Source organism: Camelus dromedarius, chromosome 3, assembly GCF_036321535.1.
Source record: "Camelus dromedarius isolate mCamDro1 chromosome 3, mCamDro1.pat, whole genome shotgun sequence".
Lineage (NCBI taxonomy): Eukaryota > Metazoa > Chordata > Mammalia > Artiodactyla > Camelidae > Camelus > Camelus dromedarius.
The window spans coordinates 113,603,873-113,629,270 of NC_087438.1; the positions used below are offsets into that span (position 1 = coordinate 113,603,873).

The following is a 25,398-nucleotide window of genomic DNA, read 5'->3' on the forward strand; positions in this document are numbered from 1 at the left end:
TCTTCAGCTGATGTAAATGAGAAGTAAACGCTCAGAAAATAAGTTCAAGAGGGTTAGTTGGGAAAAAAAAAGAGTTGAGACAGGCCCCAGTGTTCTCTGTCTGTACCAAGCCTCCCTAAAAAAAAGATCAACAAAGACCAAAACTCCTTTTCCCTCTAGAATGCCTTTCTCTAAAAGAACTATGATAGGAAAAAATTATATGCAATTAATACCTAGATTATTTCATTTCAGCCAGAAGTTTTCAGAAACTGTCTCCTTCCTTAAATTAGCAACAGGTTAAATCATAAACCAGGGAAAATTGAAGCAAGTTTACTCTAGTTCACATTGCATCTCTGAGACTGTTTATGTCAAAGTTCAATCTCAGGACAAATAAAACGAATTCAATAGTCAGCTACATGCAATAGAAAATTTTGTAAGTAAAAATGTACATCTATGCCTCAAAAAATTCAATACAACCTAGCAGGCCCACTTCTGGGTATATATCCAAAATAATTCAGAACAAGGGCTCAAAGAGATATTGCACACATGTACACAGCAGCAATTCACAACAGCCAAAAGGTGGATGGAAACAACCCAAATGCCTATCAACAAATGGATAAACAAAATGTGGTACATACAGACAATGCAATTATTCAGCCTCAAAAAGGAAATTCTGTCATGTGCTACAACACGGGTGAACCTTGAAAATGTGCTAAGTGAAATTAAGATTCCATTTATATATCTAAAGTAGTGGAATTCATAGAAATAAAAAGTAGAATGGATATTAAAACCAATTTCCGCTTCATACAGATGTTTGCAACAGCAATTAAAGTTTTTCTTCAAAACAAAAAAAAAGTAGAATGGATGTTGCTGGGGCCTTGGGAGGGAAAATTGGCAGTTGTTTAATGAGTACAGTTTTAGTTTTACAAGATAAAAAAGTTCTGGAGATCTGCCTCACAACAGTGTGAATGTACTTAACACTGCTGAACTATATACACTTAAAATGATTAAGACGGTATATTCTATGTATTTTTTTTTACCACAATTGAAAAAAGTTTTTAATTGTATATCTACCTAATGTAGAGGGGAAAGTTTGATGAGAGCAGTTTATTTTCATGGTAATAAAGGAATCATTAGCACAAGGGAAACAGTAATTACACTGGAGAATAAGAGGACAACACCCTGAGCTGAGGGAGGATCCAAGTGGACATCAGCGGTGAGGGCAAGTGACTGCCACATGCCTGCAGGTGTGGTACCTGAGCTCACAACACTGCCGGTTTAACCTGAGCCTCCCCTGAGCAGTACCAGACAAACCGAAATCGAGTCCCTATTATATACTTACATCCTATGTCATACTGCAACTAAGTGCCGTACATGGTCATTCACTGGAGGACATTTTTGGCAAAACTGATAAAATAATGAAATATGAGTCACAAGACAGATAAAAGTTCTCTTAACAACATTTCCGGAATTTGAAAACCATCTTGTGGTTATGTATGAGAGTATCTTTGATCTTAGGAAATACATGCTCAAATGTTAAGGGGTAAAGGAGAATCATGTATGTAACCTACTGTCAAATAGTTCAAGTGAAAAAATGTGTTCATATAAAGAATGATAAAGCAAATATATCAAAATGTTGAAAATTAATGAATCTAAAGAGTTTGAGTTTTCTGCTTTGAAATTATTTCAAAATAGTTTTAAAAACTATTTATCCTATAAAGTATAATCTTAATCTTAGTTTATACTCAGTTCCATCAAAACTTCAAAGTATATAAAAAAGAAAATCTGTTCTACTTAAGCGTAAGTGCCAACAACTCACCCCAAGGACCACTAAGCACAAAATCGTATTCAAATACAAGTACCCTAATTAGTCAGGATAAAACTAGGTCCCAGTCCTAGGACCCAACTTCAGTAGGTGAGACCAGAATGCAGTAGTCACTGCGGAAAGAAGCTACAGACTAGAGGGATGGAGAGCAGTGGGGATTAGTAACTAAGCAGTGAGCTTTGCAGGAAACCGGGAAGATAAGTGAAGTGAAAAGCAAAATGAGAGTGGTGGAGAGTGGTTGCCCATTTTTGAATGTTGGTGACCCATTTAAGTTGGTTCAAAAGAGTGAAACACTGAGCAGGAGTGGTAAAAGTCAACGAGGGGGGGAAAGATGCAGCAACCCGATTCCTTCCTCCAGGGAAGACAAGTACAGATTCACTTCAACAAGCAATAAAACAGAGCATCCACCTGGCGGAAAAAGAGGACGTGCTGGTGAGTGCATGAGGGAGGGCTGGGTGAAGCATGGTGGATGGAGAATACTAGTCTTAACAAGACAAGGCCAGTGAAGGCTTCTGATTGTATAGTGATGGGACCAACGGTGTAAATCACTCTATTAAAAACTGAAGCTCAGGTATACCAGCCTGGCCCCATAATTTAATAAGTACAAAGAACACAAAAACATTCTCCTTTCCCTAACTTTGATGTGTCATTCTCAAAGGTTAGCCCTTTTCAATTCTGTTTTAAAAGCAGATAAGAAGCAGAGACTACAAGGACTAAATTTCCCTAATAAGACTGTAACTTTCTTCTCTGGACAAAGCCTGTATTTCCTCACAAGCCGCCTGATCTGCGGCAGGGGGTTACTGGGATGGAAAGACGAGACACACCCCCCAGCATCTGAAACAACTCTGAACAACAGACTCTGAAAACAACTCCTACTTACCTCATTCCCTAATAAAATATAAATAACATCCTACCTTATTAAAAGGGGACCGTTATACCTCACCAGTATGACCCGAGGCTTCCACAGGTGCTTTCAGGGTATTTAAGATGCAGATTATACTGCAGGCCACAACACATTTAGGTTGAGGGGCTATTCAAGCAAGCCCACTTAGGTGACCATGACAGCTGCCGTGTTCATCTTTGTTCTGCCACTCAACAGCTACTTCATAAAAGTAATAGTTGACACCTACGTGCCAAGCACTATTCTAAATATGCACTCATTGTTTACACCAATTGATTTAATCGCCGTGACAGAGGGGCACGGCCTCCCCAAGACCTCACAGCTGGTGAGCAGTAGAACTGAGACAGGAATCCAGGCAGTCGGCCCAAAGCCAGGTTCTTAACCCCTGCTGCTGCCTCCCCTCCGTGTCCCACTAAGGGGGAGGAGTTAACCAGTCCACGTGCTCTTTTCTGAACCCCATGGAGGTGGACAGGCTTCAGAATTCAGAATTGTTCCAGTTTTCAAGAGGTAATAAGCACCCTACCCTTAAGTATATGAGTATTTCAGCAGTGAGACAGAAAGAACATTCACACTAAATGGGATACAGAGATAACAATATCTGCTCATGATTTTGATCAGGTTAGGTTTTGCCACCAAAAAAAATAACAAAAAGTTCAGTTTTCAGAGCTTTTTGGATACTGGAATTGTGGTTAAGTAACCTGATAGACTTGTCAAGATTAGTTTCAAGATTAAGTATATACACGATTGCTTACCACGGGGCCTAGCACACAGAAAGTAGGTATAACACACAGTAACTATTATTATAGTAAAGTTAAAATACATTCAATTTTGTTAACTAAGTGAATGATGTTTTTAACTAAAAGCTCCAAATATTACACGGGGCATCTGCAGGGACTATGGATACTCAAATGGGTGAGTAGGGAGGGAGAGTGATTTTAGGAACATAGAAACAAAACATCCACCAATTATGAACAAGAACACCAGGAGAGATCTTTTAAAATTAACTGGCGGGAGTGAAGCGGGGAGCTACATAAAAGTCTTAAAAGAACATCTCTGTAACCATAAGAACTGACTCAAGTTTTTAAAAAGTCTATGCAATCCTCTTTTATAAACAGCTTTTGCAGGGAAGGGAAAAAAAGAGGTTAAATAAACACTAATAATTTAGATCTTAAGCCCTCAAACATGTACTCTCAAACAATCCTCTAGAAACAACTTACCTGGATATTTTGGAAATAAAAACGTAAACTACAGAGAACACACTTATGCTTCAGTCTTTAAAAAATAATCATCATCATTATAATGTCTGCATTGTACTCAAATTATTTAACTCCCTAACAGTAAATTCTTCTTTTAAAATAACCATCCAAGAAAATGATAATGACCACAAAGTAGCAAAATATTTTTAAGAACAGACAAAACTTGACTTCACTTTTGTAGAGCATCACTAAGGGAAACATACTTGACATTTTCCCAAGAAAATGAACACTGGTATAAAAAAATATTTTTTAGTTATTAACGTAAATACTCATCACAGTTTTCAGACACTTAAAAAGAATTCCCTTGGTCCTGGCTCTAAGACACCAACAAGCAGTTTTAAGTTCTCTCTGTACTTTTTTTTTTTTTTCTATGTACTTTTAACATTTCTTTTGTATTATGTCTAAGAGTCCACCACTCAGAGGTCTAAGTTATTTCTCAACGGGTGGACTTTTTTTAGAAAGGCACTTTTATTCAATCTATTTCACTATTTCTGTTTTACCAAAAACAGGTTTGTCCAAAAACTTACTATATTTTAGTCTTTAAATTCTTTTCCAATTCAATCATCCAGTACTTAATCAATGCTGATCTGGTGCTCAGAGAGCTTCAAATCCAACATGTTGTGATTCCCCCCATGATCAAGTGGAGTCCACTGCTGCCAGGGCCAGGCCAACCGAGGCAAAACACTTAGGACATATGAAGAACAAACTCTGTTTCCAAATATGCCGAAAGAGTTCACTAAATTGAACTGAAGAGCAGTTCGTATTTTCAAAGCAAGCAGCTGTTGCTGGCTGAGTGAGGAACAGAGTGCTCCACCATTTCCAGCCACCAGGGTAACTCCTCACCAAAATCATAAGCTAAATGTTAATGGCAAAAGATAGTTAGATGTGTTAGAATTTGAACATGGTTGTTTTCAAACCTGAGAGAATTGTATATCATTCAAAAAGGCAGCTTCAATTTCTCAGTTCAAATCACAAAATCTAATTCTCACAAACCGCTGTGACTCAGCTATTCATCTTATTCCACAAGCAAAAAGGCACCTTCAATATACCTATTGATAGCCACCACTTTTAATTTTAGGCAGTTTCCTTAACCTCTTTGAGCCTTCGTGTCTTTATCTGTGAAATGGGGATTAATAGAATTTACTTCATTGGATTTTCCAGAGTAAAATGAAACAATGTATGCGAAGTGCTTGGCACAGTGCCTAGCACAGGAGTGGGAACTACACAGTAGCTATTATTAATTATAGAAAGTAAAGCCTGGCAACCTTCCTAGACGGTGGGAATAGCGGAGAAGTGAAATCAAATATAACAGGAGGTATGCATTTTAAAAGACTAAAAACCACTATTCTATTTTAAGGCCACTTGGTCCAAAGGGAGTGAGACAAAAATTATGGACTACTTCAACTTCTAGTGGGCAACCAGATTTAAGAAACCATTTGCAAGTCTGATTACCAGCTCTACAGTAAGAATCTGGATCTGCCACCCAAGTGGCCCATCCCCACATGTGTCGCTTACTTTGTTTCTAATTACATTCCAATCAAACTACCCAACAACTTTTAAGCAGGTTTAACAAATTTATGTATGGGCCTACTATTTTGGCAAAACTACCCCCTAAAAATCAGTTACCTCCAAATATGGTCTAAGAATCATCTGCATCACAGTCACTATGTTAAAAATGCAAATTTCTGAGTGAAGCTCAGAAATCTTAAGCACATTTGTTTTGAGGACAACTGCCCAAAAGTGTTTTAGCAAAAACATTCAATATTAAATCCACCCAGAGTAACCTCCACTTTCTTCCAAGATCTGCCACTAAAGCAAGCTGTTCTGCTGCTGTGCCGGAATTAATTAGGGAATTACAGGAGAACAGAACCAACAAATATCAGGAAATAAGGATGTACCTTCGAGGCACAAATAACTACTAAGAACATCTTTCATTTTTTAATCAACGTGAAATTAACTCAGCCGTAACAGAGAAGATGAGAACAGAACACAAATTCTTGCACGGCCCTCCACAGAAAAACTGCTCCTAGGAAGATTAAACCTAGTTTCATCAGGAACTTTGCTTTAAAACAGGACACAGTGAAGTACGGTCTTATTTACACGTAAAAGGCTGAAAATTAACCTCATTAGAAACCCAAGTCCAATAAAACATGCCTGGCACAGTGTGTAACACACATTATCTAGTTATCTAGTTTATAAAATTTTTAATACCACAATGGTATAAGATTCTTCACACTCAAAACTAGACTTTTAGTGTCCAAACAACTAATCATTCTCCCCCGAAAAAAAATCACTGCAGTATAACATGCGACAAAGAGCTCACTCCTAATACAGTAATATATATACTAGTACAGTGGGTGTCCCAATGCTGCCTGGGTAGGAAGTGGCACCCACCTCAAAGCTATTTTACTGTAGAAATCCTTTAACAATACTTTGATAGAAGCAGAATAATCATCAAAAAATATTTTAAGTGTTGGAAATATGTACAACCCAACACAATCACTCAAGCATACTACTTAAGGTCCTAAGTTCTCAACCTGGATGCTTAATATAACCTGTTCATACCACTACTCACTGCTTCACCAGAATGGCTGTATATTTTTGCCACCAAAAGTAGGGCTATTGCACCATACGTTTCATCCTCTGTAAAGAAAAAAAATCATCTTGGTTTACATTTCCTTAAAAAACAAGTAAATTTTCTACAAATTGCCTAAAGAACTAAGACAGTGAAATCTGAAGATTTCCCAAGAAATTACCTCAATTCTTTTTAATCCAACAGTACCCACATACACATACACTGTTTGTACAAGATCAGTCCTGAAATACAACAGGCTGCAACCTTTAATGAGCATGTACCACAAAATTAAAACGCACAAGGGTTTTTAAGCGTAAGCATTTACTTCATGATTCCTTAAATCATATCAGATCCCAAAAAAATGGAATCAGAAAGAATTTTTAGGGTTTCAAAGTGGCTTTATAACTGTATTTTTAAGATGTGGAGAACAGTAATAAACAGTTTAAATGATCCCTGTGTAGAAAGGAACCACAGTCCCTTCAGGTACAGACTGAAAAGTCTGCGACACAACCTTTTCGGAAACCTGGGCTGAAGGCTTTTGCCCTTGGCACATTATGTTGGCTGGCTAAATTTTTCTATGTTTGGAATTACTAAAGTTGGAGGTGTGTTTAAGGGATAAGCTTAAAAGTTTACAAGCAGGCAAGAGATATCCTATCATTTCTACTGACCCAAAACAAGCGACAGAGGCTTTCACAAGAGGCCCTCAGGGGACTGCAGTTGTGCCTTCAGTTTGCTCCTGAGGGAAAAGAACTATTTTAAAAATGTTACGGAAATGCATCCAAGGGGATGCAATAGGAAAAACATCCAGAATGTGGAAAATTCTACCAAACAAAACCTACAGCTTAACAAACTGCAAGGGAATAAAAGTAATGGCAAGAGAACTGCAGATGAAAAGCTTAGCGAACTTCTCAATCAAACTGCAATGTATAAACTTTACTTGAATCTTAATACAAAACTTAGATGTTACTTTTGTGATAACCTGTGAAACTGTAACACTAACTAGATACATGATGATATAAAGGAATTGTTGCTATTATTTTTAGGTGTGACAACAGTACAGTTACAGTTTTTGAAGTTCTTAACTTTTTAGAGCTCTCTACACTGAAACATTTATGTATGATAAAGTGCTATGTTTAAGATTTGCTTCAAAATAACCCAGTGGAGGTGGGCGTGTGACAAAACATGTTTGGCTAACAGTTGACAAATGTTGTAGCAAGGATGATACATCCGTGGAGGTTCATTTACCATGAAAAAATTAAACAAATCAGTGGTACAAGCACTGATTCTTCTGTCTAAAAACAATCATTAAGGCAGTTTAGCAACCTGAAGGGGATGATTAACGCTAAATGAAGAAACAAATGTACCTACGTCAAAATTTCAAAAGCATAAGGTTAAGGAAGAAAAGGGACTAGAAAAACCAAACTGAACTTGTGAGTTAGTTGATCACCTGGTTCATCTGCTAGTTGTCAACTACGGTCGTTAGACATTGCTCATGAATTCAGTAGCAGGCAGGTAATATAAACCACCTAAGAGGGCTGCGTATAAAACAATAGTGGAGAAGCCTTGAGTAAACCAGAGAATGCATGGCTCACCTTGAAGGCACTCAGTTTCAAGTAAATACTGTGCTACATAAAATCTGGTTTTAACCAGATATTCAAATAGCCTCATTTTTAGGGTGACCATGTCATTCATCTGCCAAAGCAAACTACTCTGAATAAAGAGGAGGAGGTAACAATCAAATCAGGATGGTACAGGAAAACCAGATCGCACAGTCACCCTTCCTCACTTTACTAACAGATAAACTGAGGCAAAGTTTGCGCGTTTGTGTTTAAAATGAACTGCTTAAAGTCAAAATGAATTAGCCTCATAAAAGACTAGAGACTGAAGCCCAGAGAGGCACAGAGATTTACCCAAAGTCAATGTTACTTTAAGAAGAAGGTGCTGGAAGTCAACACCAAGTACCCTGACACTGTCCAGAGCAATCTACTATTTAGTACCACTTTCTTGAGTTCTTTTTCATTACATGTGTCCTGCTCCTTTTTTACACAAAAAGATTCTTTTCAAAAATGTGTTCTAAAAAAAAACTACTTTTCAATTAAATAATTCTAAAAATAAAGCAAAAAATACAATGACAGGAAAGTGAAGACTGTCAAACGCTTACAAAAGCATTCTCTTGATCAATCCACGTATGTGTGAAATCCTCTAGGATCAAACACTTTTTCTACGTGGTGGACAACTCTTCCAACTTTAAAAGACATTTCTGTAAGGTGCACAATGTCAGAATAAAATTATTAATAAAAGCAGCACCTGGCCCCGTGGAAGGCTGAAGAAAAGCACACATACACTGATGCACTTTGTGGTCTCCTAAATGTTCATTCTTTCCTATCTCACTGCACAGGCAAGAACCAAGACTTCAGGGCCTCCTGTGTGTTCCCAGCACAGCTAAGGAAATGAGTCCCCAGAGCAGAAAGTTCCGTGGCTATGAGCTGATTCAGGAATCCACCTAGCTCCAACATCCATACATACTCTTTGCATTATCCCATGTAGCTACTGAAGTCAAGATAAGCACTGTCTTTCAGAAATATGAAACTCTTTACTTCCTGCTTAAAAGGAAATGTGTCACCCCACTACCTTTCTAATATGAAATTTTAAAAAGCACAGGCTTTAGAATCAGATCAGCCTGCATTTGAATCCTGACCTTGCCATTTACAAGCTAAATGACCAAACTGAAAGAACTTCAATTTCCTCCTATGTAAGTGAAAAATACCACCAGTTATAAAGACTAAGACATGTGGTACAATGCCTGGTACCTAACAGGCACTCAGGAGGAAGCTCTTGTTATTTTGACCTAAAGGTTTTAGTTAATAGCCAATTCAAATAGGATACAAACTAGTTTTAAAGCAACTGACAACTGCAGTCATGATCTTGGTAAAGTCTACGAAGAGTTATCTCCTGCATCATCAGTTAACCCCAAAACTGTGAAAGGTAAGCGCAGATTACAAAATAAAATGGCAGGCCTATTTTTCAACATTAAATAATGAAAAAAGAAAGCACACTGGTCTTATTCTGCTTTCTAACTACAAAAGTGCAAAATTCCTAACCTAAATCAATCATTGGTCTAATAATTCCTTGAAGTGCTAAATCTTAAAAATACTTTGTGGTTTATTTCACTACTTCCACAGTGTATATGCCTCCCTTCAAAGCTGCTAAACGGCAGGGGCTGTGTCTCATACATGTAATACTCAGAACACCTGGGAGGGTGCCTTACACAGATGCGCTCAATAAATATTTGTTGAATGAAAAGTTCATATGGTTCCCTTAATGGCTTTTAAAGAAAATACGTTAATGACAGGATCCTTTCACTTCAAAACATCAAAATGGAAAAGGTTCATAGTAAGAATAGCACCCCCAACGAAAGAAACTGTTTATAAGATGCACTGTAGGTAAAATAGACCAAAACTCAAAAAACAAATTACAGTTCCCTACCAAAGAAAATTTTTCAAAAATAAAACACCAACACAATGAGCACCTCGAATCAAGAAAGGACTATCCATTTCATTTCCAGAAACAACTTACCTTTTTGCACCTTCCTTTTGCAGATTTGAAATCCAGATTCTCACAGTCACTGGCCTTCACTTCTGTTTGAGTCAACAGCATACACACTACTGAGCATATACGCTCTTCTGCTATTAAATACACCAGCAGAAAGCACACTGGTCTCATTCTGCTTTCTAACTACGAAAACAAAAGTGCAGAAGTCCTAACCCAAAGTAATTTTAAAAATAAATAAAAGAAACTAATTTTTAAAAATCCTTGAGATGTAACACTGTTATTAGTAATTGTAAAGGCTCCCATCTTTTCCCACCCTTCAGTTAGGTGTTTTAAATGGCTTTCTTCCCCAAATCTTATGTCCTGATGGGAGGGCAAGCAGTTAAAAGTAAAACATACTAAAATAAGCCATTTCTAAACAGGTGAGATACCATCAGTGTGTGTGCTGTTGCAAGAAACAGAATGGAGAGCCGTGAATGGGAGTCTCTGCACTTCAGATCTGCAAAAGAGAATAAAATGGTTAACTTCACTCTAGACTCAGAACAGATTATCTTCTTCACTTGTTTAAAGTAACACCCACAAACAATTTAAATTAAAAAATGAAAATGTGCTAAGACAAGACGTTTGTGAGTGAACAACCATTTAAACTGTATCTAGTTTTAGGAATTCGTATTTGAACACTGTTATACCGCATCATCTTTTTGATTTTAAAGGTTAAAAAAATTTCATTTTTTTTACACTTTTCTTTACGCTACTTTTCTTAAAGTACTTCCCTACTGAACAGTTCTAACAGTAAGAATAATAGTCAAACGGCTTATTTTTAATAGACGCTGTCCGCTTTATAAGGAGTGACAGTTAACGTTTGGGAACCCCAATGCACACATCCCTTTCTCCAACCTCATTAAAGTTAAAGGTTAATTTGAGAATGAAGCAATCTCCTCACTCAGCACCCCGTTCTCTGATCCCCCCCGAAAAAAAATCCTGCATTTTGCATTAACCCACCCGCCCCAGTGTGGATGAACCAGGACCAGGTCGTGGAAGGAGGCCGGGGCTGGGAGTGAGACCCGAGAGCGCGTCAAGCACCCGCACCCACTCCGGGCGGCACACCTGCCCTCGCAGGCGCCCACCTGGGGCAGGGACCGCCCTCTCGCGGCCCTGCGCGCCTGTCCCACTCGGAGCGCGCGCCACACGCCGCGCGGGACCCGAGGGCGGCGCAGGCGGCGGGGCCCCCGGGAGGCGGGAGCCCGGGGTGAAAGGGCCGCCCCGGCTGGCTCCCTCCCCAGGGACCGAGCGGGCCGGGGTGCCCTGGGGCCGTGCTGGGGGCGGGCGCGGTACCTTTTGGACAGATCCATAAGGACCCCGGAGAAGAGCTTCTCCCCGAGGCGGAACGACACGACGAGCGCGTCCTCAATGATGTGGTCCAGCGTGACCCGCACCTCCGAGCCGGGGATCAGCTGCGACACCGCGGAGTCCCCGCCCGCCGGCGGCACGAGCGCCGGGGCTGCGGGCTGGGGCAGCGGCGGTTCCTGGCGCTCTTCGGGAGCCGGGGGCTGCTCGGGCGGCGGTGCAGGGGAAGGTGGAAGGTCGGGCCCTTCCTGAGGCGCGGCTGCCGCTGGCTCCACCACCGGGGCGGGCAGCTTCTCCTCAGCCTCCAGCTCCGGCCCCGCCGCCTCCGGGCTGCGGGCGAGCTCCCCCGGCGGCGGCGGTGGCGGCGGGAGAGGCGGCTCGTCGGCCTGAGGAGAGGACTGCTGCCCGTCGGCCTCGCTGTCCGGCACAGATGCTTCAGTGGCCGTGACTGGGAGGGGGTCAGTGCCGGCCTCGCTGCCGGGGATGGGCTCCATCTCCGGCTCAGCCTCGCCGGCGCCCCCCTCCCCGGGGGACGCTGCAGTCGCTGCCGCCTCTGCAGCCACAGCCGCCATTTTCTTCCTGGCTTCTCCCTCCTCCAACTCGAGCTGCAGCGGCGGCGGCAGCGCTGCTTGGTTCCCTGGGCCTTCCCCTCCCTCCCGCGAGCGGTTTCGTCCCGCCCTTACCCCGATGCTCGTTATTGGCACCGCGCCATTGGTTCCGTCCTACACCCCTCCCGCACTTGTGATATTCCATTGGCCAGATGAGGACGTCAATTATCCAGTCAGTCCTTCCCTCCCATACAGAGTAGGAACTTCTCATTGGCCGGACGAGTTGTCAGATGTCGAATCCTAGAGGAGGAGTGCGGCGGGGTGGGCTCAAAGGGGGCGGGGGGAGTCACAAAAGCGGAGTCCTACTTTCTATTGGCTGAAAGAAAAAGTATAGCCTTGTGGTTGGCCTACGCTCCTGCCCATTATCAGCCAGGTTTTCAGAGGTGGGAGTAAAGGAGGGAATCACGTGTCCTGCCTGTTCTTTCAAAGGAGACCGAGGGGAGGAGTAACGAGGTAATGAGGGAGGGGAACCTCTTCCCAAGAATCCCTGCGCGGAGGTCCTTAGAATAAATGTTATTTCTAGGCGCGGACCTGCTTGCGGCTGCGTGTGGGCGCAAGCTTTTTAGAGAAGGACAAGTAAAGTTTGCAAATAGTTCTACAAAACAGTTTTTGAGCTCCTACTATGCTAGGCACTGCGCTAGGTGCCGGGGATAGAATGATGTGCAAGACATTTTCCATAACCTCATGGCAGCCACTCCAGCTCCCACACAAGGAGTGTTTTCTTTGAGTTCTCCCCACTTTCTAGGAACAATGCACCTACTTATTTCAAAGTAGGAAAATGCTAATGAACATAGAAAGGATAGCAGGCACCCTGAATTAAGCTGATGAATGTTCCGGAGAGTAGTCCTGAGGCATTGCTAGACTTCCCTGTGAGCTACTTTTTCAACCTTAATTCACTGGAAAGTAGTCGCACCTGGTTCCTTGCTTCAGCCTTTTTCTTTCCTGGCCTCTCCTATATCACAAGTGCAAAAAGCCTCTGTCTTCAGTGTCCTAATGACCCTACTTCTCTATTCCTACTGTAAGTTTCCTGATTTGTTTTGTCCGGAGGAATCTACTGAGCCCTTTTCTCTCAAATTCCACCTCAGAGTGAGACTTTTCTCCCGAAGAGATTGTAGACACTGAGAATGACTACAGGAGGGAAAGGAACAAAGTTGCCAGCATTATAGGGAGTAAAAAAAGTTCTAAAGAATAAGCACAGCTGACATTTATTGAGCAACTTCTATGTGCCAGGCACGAGTACAAACACTTAGTATAATATCTCATTTAATCCTTACAGTACTCCTATAAGGCAGGTACTATTATTATACCCATTTTATACATAAAGAAACTGAGGCACAAAAAGGGTGCCCAAGGTCACTCAGTAAGTTGCAGTCAGAATTCCAGTTTTGCATTGAAAAGACTGAAGATGGGAAAAGGTAAATATCACCATATGCTCTATTTCAAGCCCTGTGGCTCTTCTTGGGAAAGGCGAGTAGGAAATCCCAGTCAGGGCAGAGTAACAGGAGGGAACAAATTTATTTAGTGTCTACTCTGTGCCAGGGATTTTCGCATAAACTCTCATTTAAAATCCTGTGAGTTAAGCCTTCTCCCTATTTTACAGATAAGGAAACTGACCCTTAGCCAGGTTAAAGGTCACACAGATAGCTAGCAGCAAATCCTTTAGAACCCAGGTCTTTCCAAGTGCATAATTGTTTCACTCATTCATTAATTGAACAAATAATTGATCTCCTGCTGGCTAGATGCCTGCAGAAAACAAGCATGGATCCCACCCTTCAGGGTCTTCATCATGGTCACTTGTCTATATTTCACCATAATCAATTAACTAAACACAAAATAGAGCTCCATGAAACTCCTAGACCAACACTGAGTTCCCACATTGTCTAAGATCCCAGAGGAGAAGAATACAGTTCAGGAACTAGGACCTGATTACCTCTTGCAATAATTCATTGCCAGACACTGCAGTGAATCATTTAAATTAAGGATTTATAGTGGACGGTGGCATACCGAGCAACACTTCTAAATCACCATTTTCACCCTGCAACTCAAGAGTCTGTACTGTCTCCCCATGTTCACATCAAGTGTATCCTCTTCTGCTTGTCTTTCAAGGCCCTCTGTCCTACTCTGTCTGTGAAGGTCTGTTCTCTACTACTCTCCAAACCACCTAATACTGGGAACATGTTCATCCATTTATTCAACAAATAAATATTCAAGGTCTACTATGTGTCAGTTACTGGGCTGGGCAGGCAGAAGGCATGCAGTAGGAACATGAAAGCCTCCTGTGACATGTTTTCTAGTTAGGGAGCTAAAAAATAAGCAATGAATAAATACCATGATTACAGATTGTGAGCAATGCCAGGAAAGAAAGAAACAAGATGAGGTGATAGGGAATAGCTGAGGGAGGACCAGAAAGTGTCTCCTTTAGATAAGGTGGTCAGAAAAGGCCTCTCTGAGGACAAGACATTTTAACTAAAATGCAAAGGATAAGGAGACAGCTATTGACATTGCTGAAGGAATATTTGGGTCAAAAGGAACAGCAGTTGCCAAAGTCCTGTGGCAAAAGAGGGCTTGGCTTATGCCAGAAACAGAAAGAGAGCAGTGTGGTAGAAGAGAAGTAAGCAAGACGATAAGTAGCTGAGATAAGGTTGGAAAAGAAGACAAGAGTCAAATCAGGGGACACGGGTGTAGCTCAGTGGTAGAGTGCATGCTCATCATGCACAAGGTCCTGAGCTCAATCCCTAGTACTGCCATTAAAATAAATAATAAAAAAAAATTTTTTAAAGAGTCAAATCATACTTTATATGATGCAAATACCAAAATAAGAGATTATGCCCTCGGGGGGTTCCAAATCTATGGCGGCCCCAGCTTTGACTTGTGCTGTTTGTTGTATCCCAGTCTCCTCTAACTTCAGCCTCCTCTGAGCATAGCATCAGCACAGAGGAGGCCTTTGGTACTTGAGGCTGAATGGATGGAGGATTTGATGAATGGTTGGAAGGCTGGATGGGGTCTTGCTGCTGAAACAAAATGCCACAGGCTGGGTGACTTATAAACAACAGAAATGTAGTTCTTACAGTAAAAGTATAAAATCAGGGTGCCAGCAGGGTCAGGTGAGGGCCTCTTCCAGATTGCAGACTTCCTGTTATACGCTCACTTGCAGAAGAGGGCTCTTTGGGGCCTCTCTTATGAGAGTATTAATCTAATTCATCAGGGCCCTGCCCTCACGACCTAATCATCTCCCCAAAGCACCACCTCCTGACACCATCACCAAGATTTCAACATGTGAACCTTGGAGGGGCACAAATATTCAGACTATAACAGATGAATAGTGGTTGATTGGACAGATCATTGAATAGATGGATGGATGGATGGAGGGATAGATAGATGAATGCCAGGGATAAGAATCCAGCTGACTACTCAAGCAGATCCTGGCTGTCACAGATTTTGATCTCTGAGCTCTTCAGGGGACTTAAGTTTGGTGTCTAAAAACTCAGAGAGTGGAAGTGAATGACCCTTATGTAACTCTGCACAGGGACTCTGACTAACTGTATGATCAAGGCATGATCTTAGGCAAGTTGCTTATAACCTCATTTATAAACTGTCATAATAATAATTACCTTCCTACAGGGTTTGTTTTTTTTTTAATTCTGTAACATACATGAAGTGCTTAACATAGAGCCTAAATCAAAGTAAGTCTAGCTCTGTAATTGTTATCACCAAGATCTAGAGATTCAGAATCGGGGTGGCGGGGGTGGGGGTGGGGGTGGGGGCGGTGGCAGAGGCAGCTTATAGCCCAAGTAGTAGAGCACATGCTTAGCATGCAAAAGGTCCTGGGTTCAATCCCCAGTACCTCCATTAAAATTTTTTTTTTTTAACAAAGAGCTCCCTACGTTTTTTCTGGGAAGACTGTCGTTTGCTGTGATGGCCTTAAGTGCAGCTTTCTGAAAACTGGGTGGAAACCTCAGCTAAAGAGGTACACGTAATATGACATCCATTCTTGAAAACCACAAACCCATGATCTTTTCGATAGAATTGCTTCTGTTTCATCATAGTTTCTCTCTGTCTTGACTTCCTCGTCTCTACGTCAAATGGTAATAATCTTCTCTATATCAAATAAATTGGACCAGGAACCCTTTTTATTATCCATCCCAAAGGTCTGGAGGCCTGGGCGGGAGCGTGGAGGTCATTTGGTTTATCCAGCGCAAAATCTGAGCCAGAGGCTGAGGGCCAGGCCCTGCTCTTAGCATTTGGTTCATAGCTTCTCGCCACCAAGCAGCTAGTTCAGTGTCTACTTCCACCGATTCCTGTCACTACACATATGCAAACACAAAAATGACCTGAATATCCAGTTTCAAGTTGCTTTGGTTCATTTCTATACCGAATTCCCACTCTCTGTTTTATTTGTATTTGCTTGTTTTTAAAACAGTGGAGATTTTGGGGGGAAGTAATGTGTATACAGCTATACATAGGAAAACACCCTTATGATGTCTGTCTTGTTCATAATTTGCCCCGCTACCCCACAGCACAGTGTCTGGCATACACAGGCCTTTACAAATATCTGTAGAATTCATAAACAAATGACTAAATCAGTGAATAGTTATTTCAAGCGGGTATAGGGTCACTGTGGGTTTTCTTTTCTTTTTGCCCATCTCCATGTTCCAGGAATCCTAAGTTCTCATTTTTCTACAATAAATATGTATTTCTCAGGAAAAAAATGTTTAAACTCTCACTTTGGCAAATAAATACATAAACAAGTGAATAAGAGAGAGCCTGCGTAGCCTTGAAACAGGAGGATTCCAAACGGGCTGTCTGGACAGGGTGTGCAGAGCTTTGGGGGTGACTCATTTCCTGGGAGCTGATGGGCAGAAAGGACAAGAGAGTCCCCATCCTGGAACCCAGAAGCTCCACCAGCCTGCCCTTTCTGGTCTCCTTTGGGTCACAGCACATCGTTTTTTGCTCTGGTGTATTTACTGGGTGAAAATGAGAATCAAGTCCCCAAAAGATTTTTTTTTCAAGGACTCTAAATGATTCATTGGAAGCTCTTGGACCTTGGCTGTCTCTGTGGCGCCGCATGGGAAGTGGTACCGCTCCGGCCCCCGCTCCGCCCCAACCATCCCTGAACCTTCAGAGGCGACCCCTTTCTGTACGTGTTGGCTGGCCCCTGTGTCCAAATCCGACTTCCTTCTAGACTCAGCCCACTCCACCCAGGTCCGTGGATGCTGACGAAGAAGGGAAGAGACAAGCCAATTTAGTTGTCGTCCTCTCTTTGTTCCCTTGACCTTGAGGCACTTAACTCAGCAGAGCTCACAGCGGGGGGGAGCCCGGCAGAGTTCTGGAATGAAAGGCAGGAGACCTTGGGGGGCTCCAGGAGCCCGAGCTCATTCTCTCTGCGTTGGTCACCATAGTGACTTCTCTCCTAAGCCTCAGCCCTGTGCCTTTTGCTCGATATTCATTCATTATAAGGCCGCCTCTGCGCTTTCCGCTCTCTGGGAAACAGGCACCGCGTGCATTCGCACTCACGTGGCTGAGGCGCGAGGTGCAGGGGGCTGGGGGCGTGGTGGGGGGAGTCGGGGTGCGGGGAAGGAAGTGGGAGGGCGGTCCACCGCTCTGCAGAGAGAAGGATCAGAGCTGGAAAGGAATTCAGATCCCCTCTGGTTCTGTCTCCTCAGTTTACAGGGGAGAAAGGACTTGTCCAAGGTTTCTCAGCCCTTCAAGGGACAGCCCAGACTGGAACCTGAGAGGTCTGACTCCTGGTCTCACTGAGGGACTGCACTCCATCATCAGGGATGCGCAGGGCCCACGATCTCACCGGAGATTTTCTAACTTCTTGGCCTTTTGTGCCAAGCACTGGGGTCACACTTACTGGGATTGTCACTAAAGGTTACCAAAATTTGTGGTAATCAGGTAACAATGAGCCCCTAGTGAAAAGCCAGAACTGAGTTCCCTAGTGAGGCAAAGCACTTCCATTTCCACTACAAATTTGCAAGTAAATTAGTTCATTTAATCCTTAAAATTATCCTGCAAAGTGACTGTTATTTTTCCCTTTTAAATTGAGAAAACTGCGGCTTCCCAGAATAGGTTGAATGAATCAACTTGGAGTCAGAGGTGAATTTGAATGCTAACTCTGCAATTTACTAATGATAAAGAATGACACAATAGCTCTTTAGTACAGGTACTGACTTCAGATTCACTGAGGTCAAGTCCTGCCATTTCCTGGCTGTGTGACTTTGGGCAAGTTACTTAACTTCTCTGAGTCTCTACTTCTCCCTCTGTAGAAACATAATAGAACCTACTCCATAGAGTCATTGTGAGGATTAAATAAAGTAATGCATGTAAATCACTCCTCACTGTGTATAACTCTTAATAAGTGATTTCTGGTTTTCCACAATTAGAAAGTACTCTCCTGCCGGAACTTCTGGTCTTAGACGAAAAGAGAAAACCCACCTCCCTCTTCCAGGCCCACCCAGACCCCAAAGACTTTCCTTTGTGTCAGCCAAGGAACACAGTACTTGAAAAAGGGACATTCCAAAGAGAGGAAAGTGAATTTGAAAGATGCTTTTCAGGGCTCGATTTGCATTTTTACAAGATTCAGACGAGGGAAGAGAAGGAAAGAGTGGAAATCAGTATCTCTCTATAGCTTTGCTGACAGTACCTCCAGAGCTGTGCTGCCCAACCCAGTGGCCACCAGCCTCGTGTGGTTACTGGAGACACGAAACATACCTGGTCCGAAATGAGATGTGCTGTAAATATAAAACATATATTGGATCTTAAAGGCTTGGTGGGAGAAAAATATTATAAAATACTCCAAGGATCATTTTTATACTGATTACATGTTGGAATGATATTTTAAATAAAAGACATCATTAGAGTTAAATACACATTTCTTTTGATGTTTTTAATATAGCTACCAGAAATTTTTCAGTTATATATGTGGCTCACGTTGTATTTCTTTAAGACAGAACTGAGTATAGAAAAGTCTAATTCCAGCTCAGAGGACCTGTAAGTGTAGGACACTTAGATTTCTCTCATTTAATTCTCACAACAATATTACCTGGAAGGTATTGTTATCCACATTTTGCTCACAGAGGATAAACTTGGGGATGCCAACCCTTCATTTTCCCAGGTAAGGTCACCAAATGTCTATTATTATGTACTATGATCATTTCATAAAAGAAAGATTGTTTTTAATAAGAACAAAATTAAACACTACAACTATGTAAAACAGTACCTTGGTCCCCACAATGGTCTCCTATAATGAAAGCAGCTGGCATTCCTTAAGGGCTTATTATTTTGCCGGCACTGGGATAATATATGCTCTATCTTATTCAGGTTTATAAAACTCACAAGGTTGGTACCATTATTATCCCCAATTAAGAGATGAGGAGACTGAGGCTCTGAGAGCCACGTGGCTTATAAACTACTTGGCTTGTATCAAGAAAGCCATTCCTTATAAAGCCAGGAAAGGCTTTCTTGACCTAAGAGAAGGCATTTTGGCCAAAGTCATTTTGTGATCTAGGCTTGACCACAATGCTTGCCCTTGAATGAGTCTCAATAATCAATGATCTTATGGAACATAGAAATGCAGGAACAGAAAAGGCAGTCAAACAATAGTGCGGTGACAAAGCAGATTCCTAGTTCCTCCTCGAGGGATATACATAATAATATGTCTTTGAGTTCTGCATGAAGTAAGGCCCCCACCCAGGTGGAGGAGGGAAGAGTGATGCTGACCCCTGACTCAACTAACGCTTTGGCCCTAATTCGATGGTAAATTCTCTTCTGCTCAAGCCCCTTCCTAAATATGTATGTACAGTTAGCTTACAACTTCCCCAATTTTGCTTTTGAGGAGACATTGCTTTGGGAAAGACCCCTAGTATTCCTTGTTTTTTTTTTTTTCTTTTTGGTGGTGGGGGTGTGGGTAACTAGGTTTTTATTTATTTAAATGGAGGTACTGGGGGTTGAACCCAGGATCTCGTACATCTAAGCATGCACTCTACCAATGAGCTATCCCCTCCCACCCCCCGTATTCCTCTTACTTGCTGCAAGTAATAATAAATCCTTCTCCTGAACTTTGGCTTGGTTGTGTCTTTCACCTTGACACCCACCAGGAGGCGAACCCAGTTTTTGGGTAACAGGATTTGAACTGTCAAATGACAAAAATAATATAATTTAGTAATGAGTATCACGTCCTTTATTTAAGGACAAACAATCCATGGATTCGGGGAGGACAATGCCCCACAAGCAAAGGAGCACTCCTTCTGAGGGAGTGTGGGCAAGACTGAGTTCTACAGAGCATCAGATGAGGTAACTCGGAGACAGGGCATGGTCGGCTAAAGGGTCGGGGATTTCCTTACAAGGCCAGCAGGTCCTGTTTGCTAGGGTACAGGGAGCCAGCTTTAACTGAGCTGAAGGATTGTGAGTGGTGTAGTTAGGTTTCCCAGACAGTGATGCAGTTATAGTAAATGTGGGCTGAGTTAGGTCTAGATCTGTGACGGGCCCGGCCCCTGGGGCAGCCTCGGTTTTGTGGGTCCCGATATATGAATTTCCTATACCAGTTCCCCACTCTGATCAATACTATCAGTTGTGCTAGAGTATCGCTCAAAATTTATGGTGTTACTGCTACTCCACACTACCACTTTTTGTTCATGGTGGGGTCACGCTGGATCCCTTACTGGACTTCATAGGTTAGGATAACCAAAGTCTTGGTCCCTGAGTTGGCCATTTTCTTCATCCCATTTTTGGCATTCTAGGTCAAGGGAGGTCATTTGTCTGGTCCCCAGCAGCTGCGTGCATGCATTTAAAGCCTTTGAGAGAACACAGCACACAGGGAGACATGACTCTAGGTAGGGTAACACCCAGCATTTGCAGGGCACTCCAAAGCCAAGGTCCCCACCACCCAAACCAACTCAGATCAAAACATCAATCAAAGACCCTATTGACGGAGAGTCAATTCCTTAAGCCAAGTGGCTTGTTCACTGATCCTAAGTAGCTGAGTCTTGACTTCCCCAAAGTGTTAATCCAAGCACAAGTGGGGTCGGCCACAACACAAACACCTCCTTGCTCGTCTAGAAGATAATCAAGGGCTGTCCCATTATCAAGAACAATCCTGGCCAGAGAGTCCAGGGATTTTTGCTGGGCAGCTGTTGCTGTAGCAGCAGATTCTGTGAGTTAAGGAGAGATTCCTGATCATAGCCTCCTTTGCACTTACTCCTAATTGTGAATCACAAAAACCTCCTGATAATTCCTGTTTGGTTTGATAATGCAAATTGAGGGGAGTCGACCAGACCTGGGAGAAGTCTCAGTTGGATTGTGGATAGTTAGGGTACAGTTACATCACCCCAAAAGCACTGCCCAGTGGAGCACCAGCCATCTAGGCATTCATAGGCCCAAGATGTATTTTCTTTAAACCACCACAGACAAAAATAAACCCTGCTGGGTAACATACTATCCTGTGAAGTAGTAGTATCAGTAGATGGGCCTCTGAACCACGCAGTAGATTTCATCAGCCTCTCTGGATGCAGTGGCTTTGGCATGAAAATCTGTCAGTATCTGTCTCTGATTTTTCGGGCTCAGGTCTTTGAGTGTGAGCCTCAATCTTAATTATTGGGAGTTTAGAAGGGAGTAGAATGGCAGAGAGAATTACTTCTACTTGTGCGCCCTTTTTAATAGGAGTGCTGCTTGAGGTTGGAAAACCTCTTTGTTTCCGTAACATTCCAAAACCATGTACCACACCAAAGACATAGCAGCCATCAGTGTCAACTGATTTTTCTTGAGTGATTATGCGTGCTCTCTGGTCAAGGCAAATAATTCTGCCTGTAGTGCTGAATTCCCTTGCAGGAGAGGTCTGTGTTCAGTGAACTCATATTGAGTAGTGACCACATAATCAGCTTTTATACCTTCCCTGTTTATTCTTGGTATAAGACCCATCCACGTAGAGAATTAAATCTGGGGTAGGCCTATGCAGTTCAGATCTGGACGTGGGGTAACCAATCAGAAAGTGACTGTACAGCCATGTTCTTCTTCCTCACCTGAGAAGGGAAGTAAGGTAGCAGGATTAAGAACACCACAACGTTGAAGACGTGAGTGAGTTGGAGATAAAAGCAGGAGTCCACAGCAGTGGGTCTACTCGAGGAAAGATGCTGAGCTAAGAAGAAGAGCATGAAGTGTATGGAGGTAAATATCATTTCCTAAGGTCAGATCTGTTGAGGCTTCTATGAACTGGGCTGCAGCAGCGACCACCTTAAGCCGATTTGGGTAAACTCTGGCTACAAGTCCAGCAGCCTGCTGTAATATGTGGCAGCTCCCAGTCTTCCACTGCGGTCTTGAGTTAAAATTCCTAAAACCTGATTACACCTTTCATGGACGAATACAGTCAAAGACTTGTCACAGTTGGGCAGATCCAGGGCAGGGGGATTTTTGGAGGCTGTCTTAAGGTCCACAGGTGCTTGTTCATGTTTGTCTTCCCCATGATGGGGGTTCTGGTGTGGAGGTTTATGGATGTTCAAAAAGTGGGGAAGCTGTTGAGGAAAAATCAGGAAGCCAAAGCCTGCAATACCCTGCCAGGCTGAAAACCCCTCTAAGTTGTTTTTTTTGTGATAGGTTTTGGAAAGTTTTGTATTCATTGCATATACTTTAGAGAAAAGTGAAATCCCTCAGTGCTGTAAGTCATGTCCTAAATAGTGAATAACCTGATTGCAAAACTCAAGTTTTTCCTTTGAGGACTTGTGACCTTTGTGTGCCAACCGCTGGAGTAAATACACTGAGTCTAATTTAGAGGCTTCCTGTGTGAGAGAACATAGCAACAGAGCACCCACATATGGTAAAAATGAGGGAACTATAGGGTGCTAAGATCTTGATAGAGGGCTTGGGAAAACTTGGTGAGAACGTCAGTAAATCCTCGACGCATTACAGTCCAAGTACATTGCTGACTATTCCATGAAAGGCAAATAAATGTTGGTGATTTGGGTCCACGGGGATTTTAAAGAAAGCTGAGCTTAAGTCTACCACTGTGAACCATTCAGCAGTTGGTGGCACCTGTTATCATAAGGTCTTTGGATTGGGTACCACTGGAAAACGAGGAATCACAGTTTTGTTTATTGCCCTTGGGTCCTGGACAAATCACCATCCTTGCCCATTTGGCTTTTTAATTGGGAGGATGGGAGTGTTACAAGGACTGGTGCAAGGGACAAGTAACCCTGGTGAAATTAAAGATTCAACCACAGGGGTGAGTCTTTGTATAGCCTCTGATATTAATGGATATTGAGTCAATTTAGACAAAAGTTTGGTAGAGTGTCTTTGGATTTTATGGGTTTGGAGCTCTTGATTTTTCCAATGTCTAATGATAAAGCCACCCACAGATACTGGGGAACTTCAGCTTACTCTGGAGTCTCACAGGATTGACTCATCTTCACTGTCATCTACAGCACATTGTAGGGCACCTAATGATTGCAGTTTCAGTTGGTCAGGGAATGCAAGGGTTAGTTCTCCATCAGAAGTGACCTTTATGTGCCCTTGTAATTCAGATCAAAGACCTCAGCTGAATAAATTCACAGGCGTTGAATCACAAAGCAGAAGAGGTATAATTGTTGGAGACTGGTCCCGGAGTCATCTGCACCAGCTTTGATAGGCATGCTCGTTGTATCTTATTTGAAATCTTCACTATTTTATATTGCTTTTCACTCTGAGAGATAGTTTGTTTCTAAAAGGTGTAGATTTGTGACTTGGCTGGGCCACTGGGGCAGCCTTCGTTTTGTGGGTCCTGAGAGATGAAATTTCCTTTATGAGAGCCCGCGTCTGCTCGACTCAAGCCTGTTCTCCATCCGTTCTACCTCCCCATGTTGTCCCAGGAAGGGACTGCAGTTGGCATTCAGTTGTGAATTTGATGAGGGTTTATTTATTTATTTTGTTTAGGATCCCATTATAGATTCATATCCTTTCCCTCCCCACCGCACCCCAGTCTCTACTTGAATTTGGGGAACGGTAATTACAGTTGAAGTGATGCACATAGTTAAAAGGAAGTCCACACCTCTGCCTTCATCTTGCATGAATATGGAAGAGGGATTTCTATCTAACCAGCCCTGCTCATTCTCCCTTCTGATGGGGAATGTCTGGAAGCTCTGGGGACTAAACCAAGCCCATGGAGAAGGCAGAGCTGTGGCTGGGCTGCCTGCCTCCTTCTCACCAATGGCTGCATCTGCATCCTTCCAGGCAGTGCCCGGGGCCCTGGGAGACCACTCCTCTTCAGCCCCCTTTCCACCTGACAGGGGATGTAGAACTGAGCTTCCCACATCTGAGCTACATTTGATTTCTGACTTGTCCACCTCCTAGCTTTCAGCTCTCAGAGCTCAGCCCTCAGGGGACATCACTCCTGATTTCCAAAGCTGCAGCGAAACCTGCTCAGCATTAACCTCCAACTCCAAATTCAAATCCTGAGGCTGCAGATTTGCAGGGTCAGGGATTAGGGGAGCTGGCATTTTAAAGCCACAAGTATAAGGGGAGGCCATAATAATCATGCTTTTTAGTCATATTGGGCTTGTGACTATGTAATCACTGTTACTTGCTAGATGGTTTGCAAACATGGTATCATTAATCCACATAGCAACTCTTTTCCATTATACAACTGAGAAAAATGAGGCTAAGAGAAGTGAAGTGATTTGCCCCAGGTCACACAGCTGGTACTGGCAGACCCAAGACTCCAAACCTGGTCTGTCAGGCTCCAAAGCTTAGAACCGTGAACTAGTTTGCCCAAGGTCACACCATGGCTAGTAAGTAACAGAGCCAAAATTCCAATTAAAACAAGAACAGGAGACCATGCCTTCCCCAACAGACTTGTAGAGATAAAAGAAATGGTAATACGAAATAGGAGTCAAGGTGAGTCAAGGTGAGTGAGATGAGCATTCTTTCAGGCACTCAAGCTTCTGCAATTTGATATTTCCCTTTTGAATAGCAATTTGATGATATATACAGTCCTTAATTTTTCAATTCCATCTCTAGGAAAGTAAATTTTTTTTAAAACTTCACAAAGAATTTTATCACAAGGTACTTTATTAAAGAGGGGAGAAAAAAAACAACCTAAATTTCACCAACAAGGATTGGTAAATAAATTATAATACGGCCACTCAGTGGTATATATTACGTGACTTTAAAAGTTGTGTTCATAAAGATTTTCATTAATTCATTGAAATTTCATTTTCATTTCATTCATTAAAATGAAAAGTGCTTACAAAGTAAGTCTAAAAGGATAGAAAGTATTATAACAATGTTTAAATGCATTAAAAAATCCTGGGAATAAATATTCAAAAATATTAATAACGATTATGTTCAAATGTTAGAGATAGAAGCCATTGTATTTTTTCTTCTATTTTTCT

General features: G+C 42.3%; 1 protein-coding gene and 1 long non-coding RNA gene across 6 annotated transcripts in view; both read right to left on the reverse strand.

Annotated features, from left to right (window-relative positions):
* Nucleotides 1-12,075, reverse strand: part of PWWP2A (PWWP domain containing 2A) — a 30,382-nt gene extending 18,307 nt beyond the window's left edge. For 2 of the 4 annotated variants that reach the window (XM_031449428.2, XM_031449427.2), the window contains exon 1: nucleotides 11,421-12,062. In XM_031449428.2, coding sequence (XP_031305288.1) covers nucleotides 11,421-12,004 — 584 coding nt within the window. In that variant the 5' untranslated portion in view covers nucleotides 12,005-12,062. Of the gene's footprint in view, nucleotides 1-11,420 lie in introns of all 4 variants that reach the window. The other 2 variants (XM_031449429.2, XM_031449431.2) reach the window with 2 other exon arrangements.
* A 2,774-nt stretch (nucleotides 12,076-14,849) lies between these two features.
* The window catches only part of LOC135321081 (uncharacterized), a 52,004-nt gene continuing 41,455 nt past the window's right edge, over nucleotides 14,850-25,398 (reverse strand). The window contains exons 3-4 of one of the 2 annotated variants that reach the window (XR_010380506.1): nucleotides 18,687-18,774; nucleotides 14,850-15,048 (exon numbers count right to left, since the gene is read on the reverse strand). This is a non-coding gene — a long non-coding RNA (uncharacterized LOC135321081). Of the gene's footprint in view, nucleotides 15,052-18,686; nucleotides 18,775-25,398 lie in introns of both variants that reach the window. The other variant, XR_010380505.1, reaches the window with a different exon arrangement.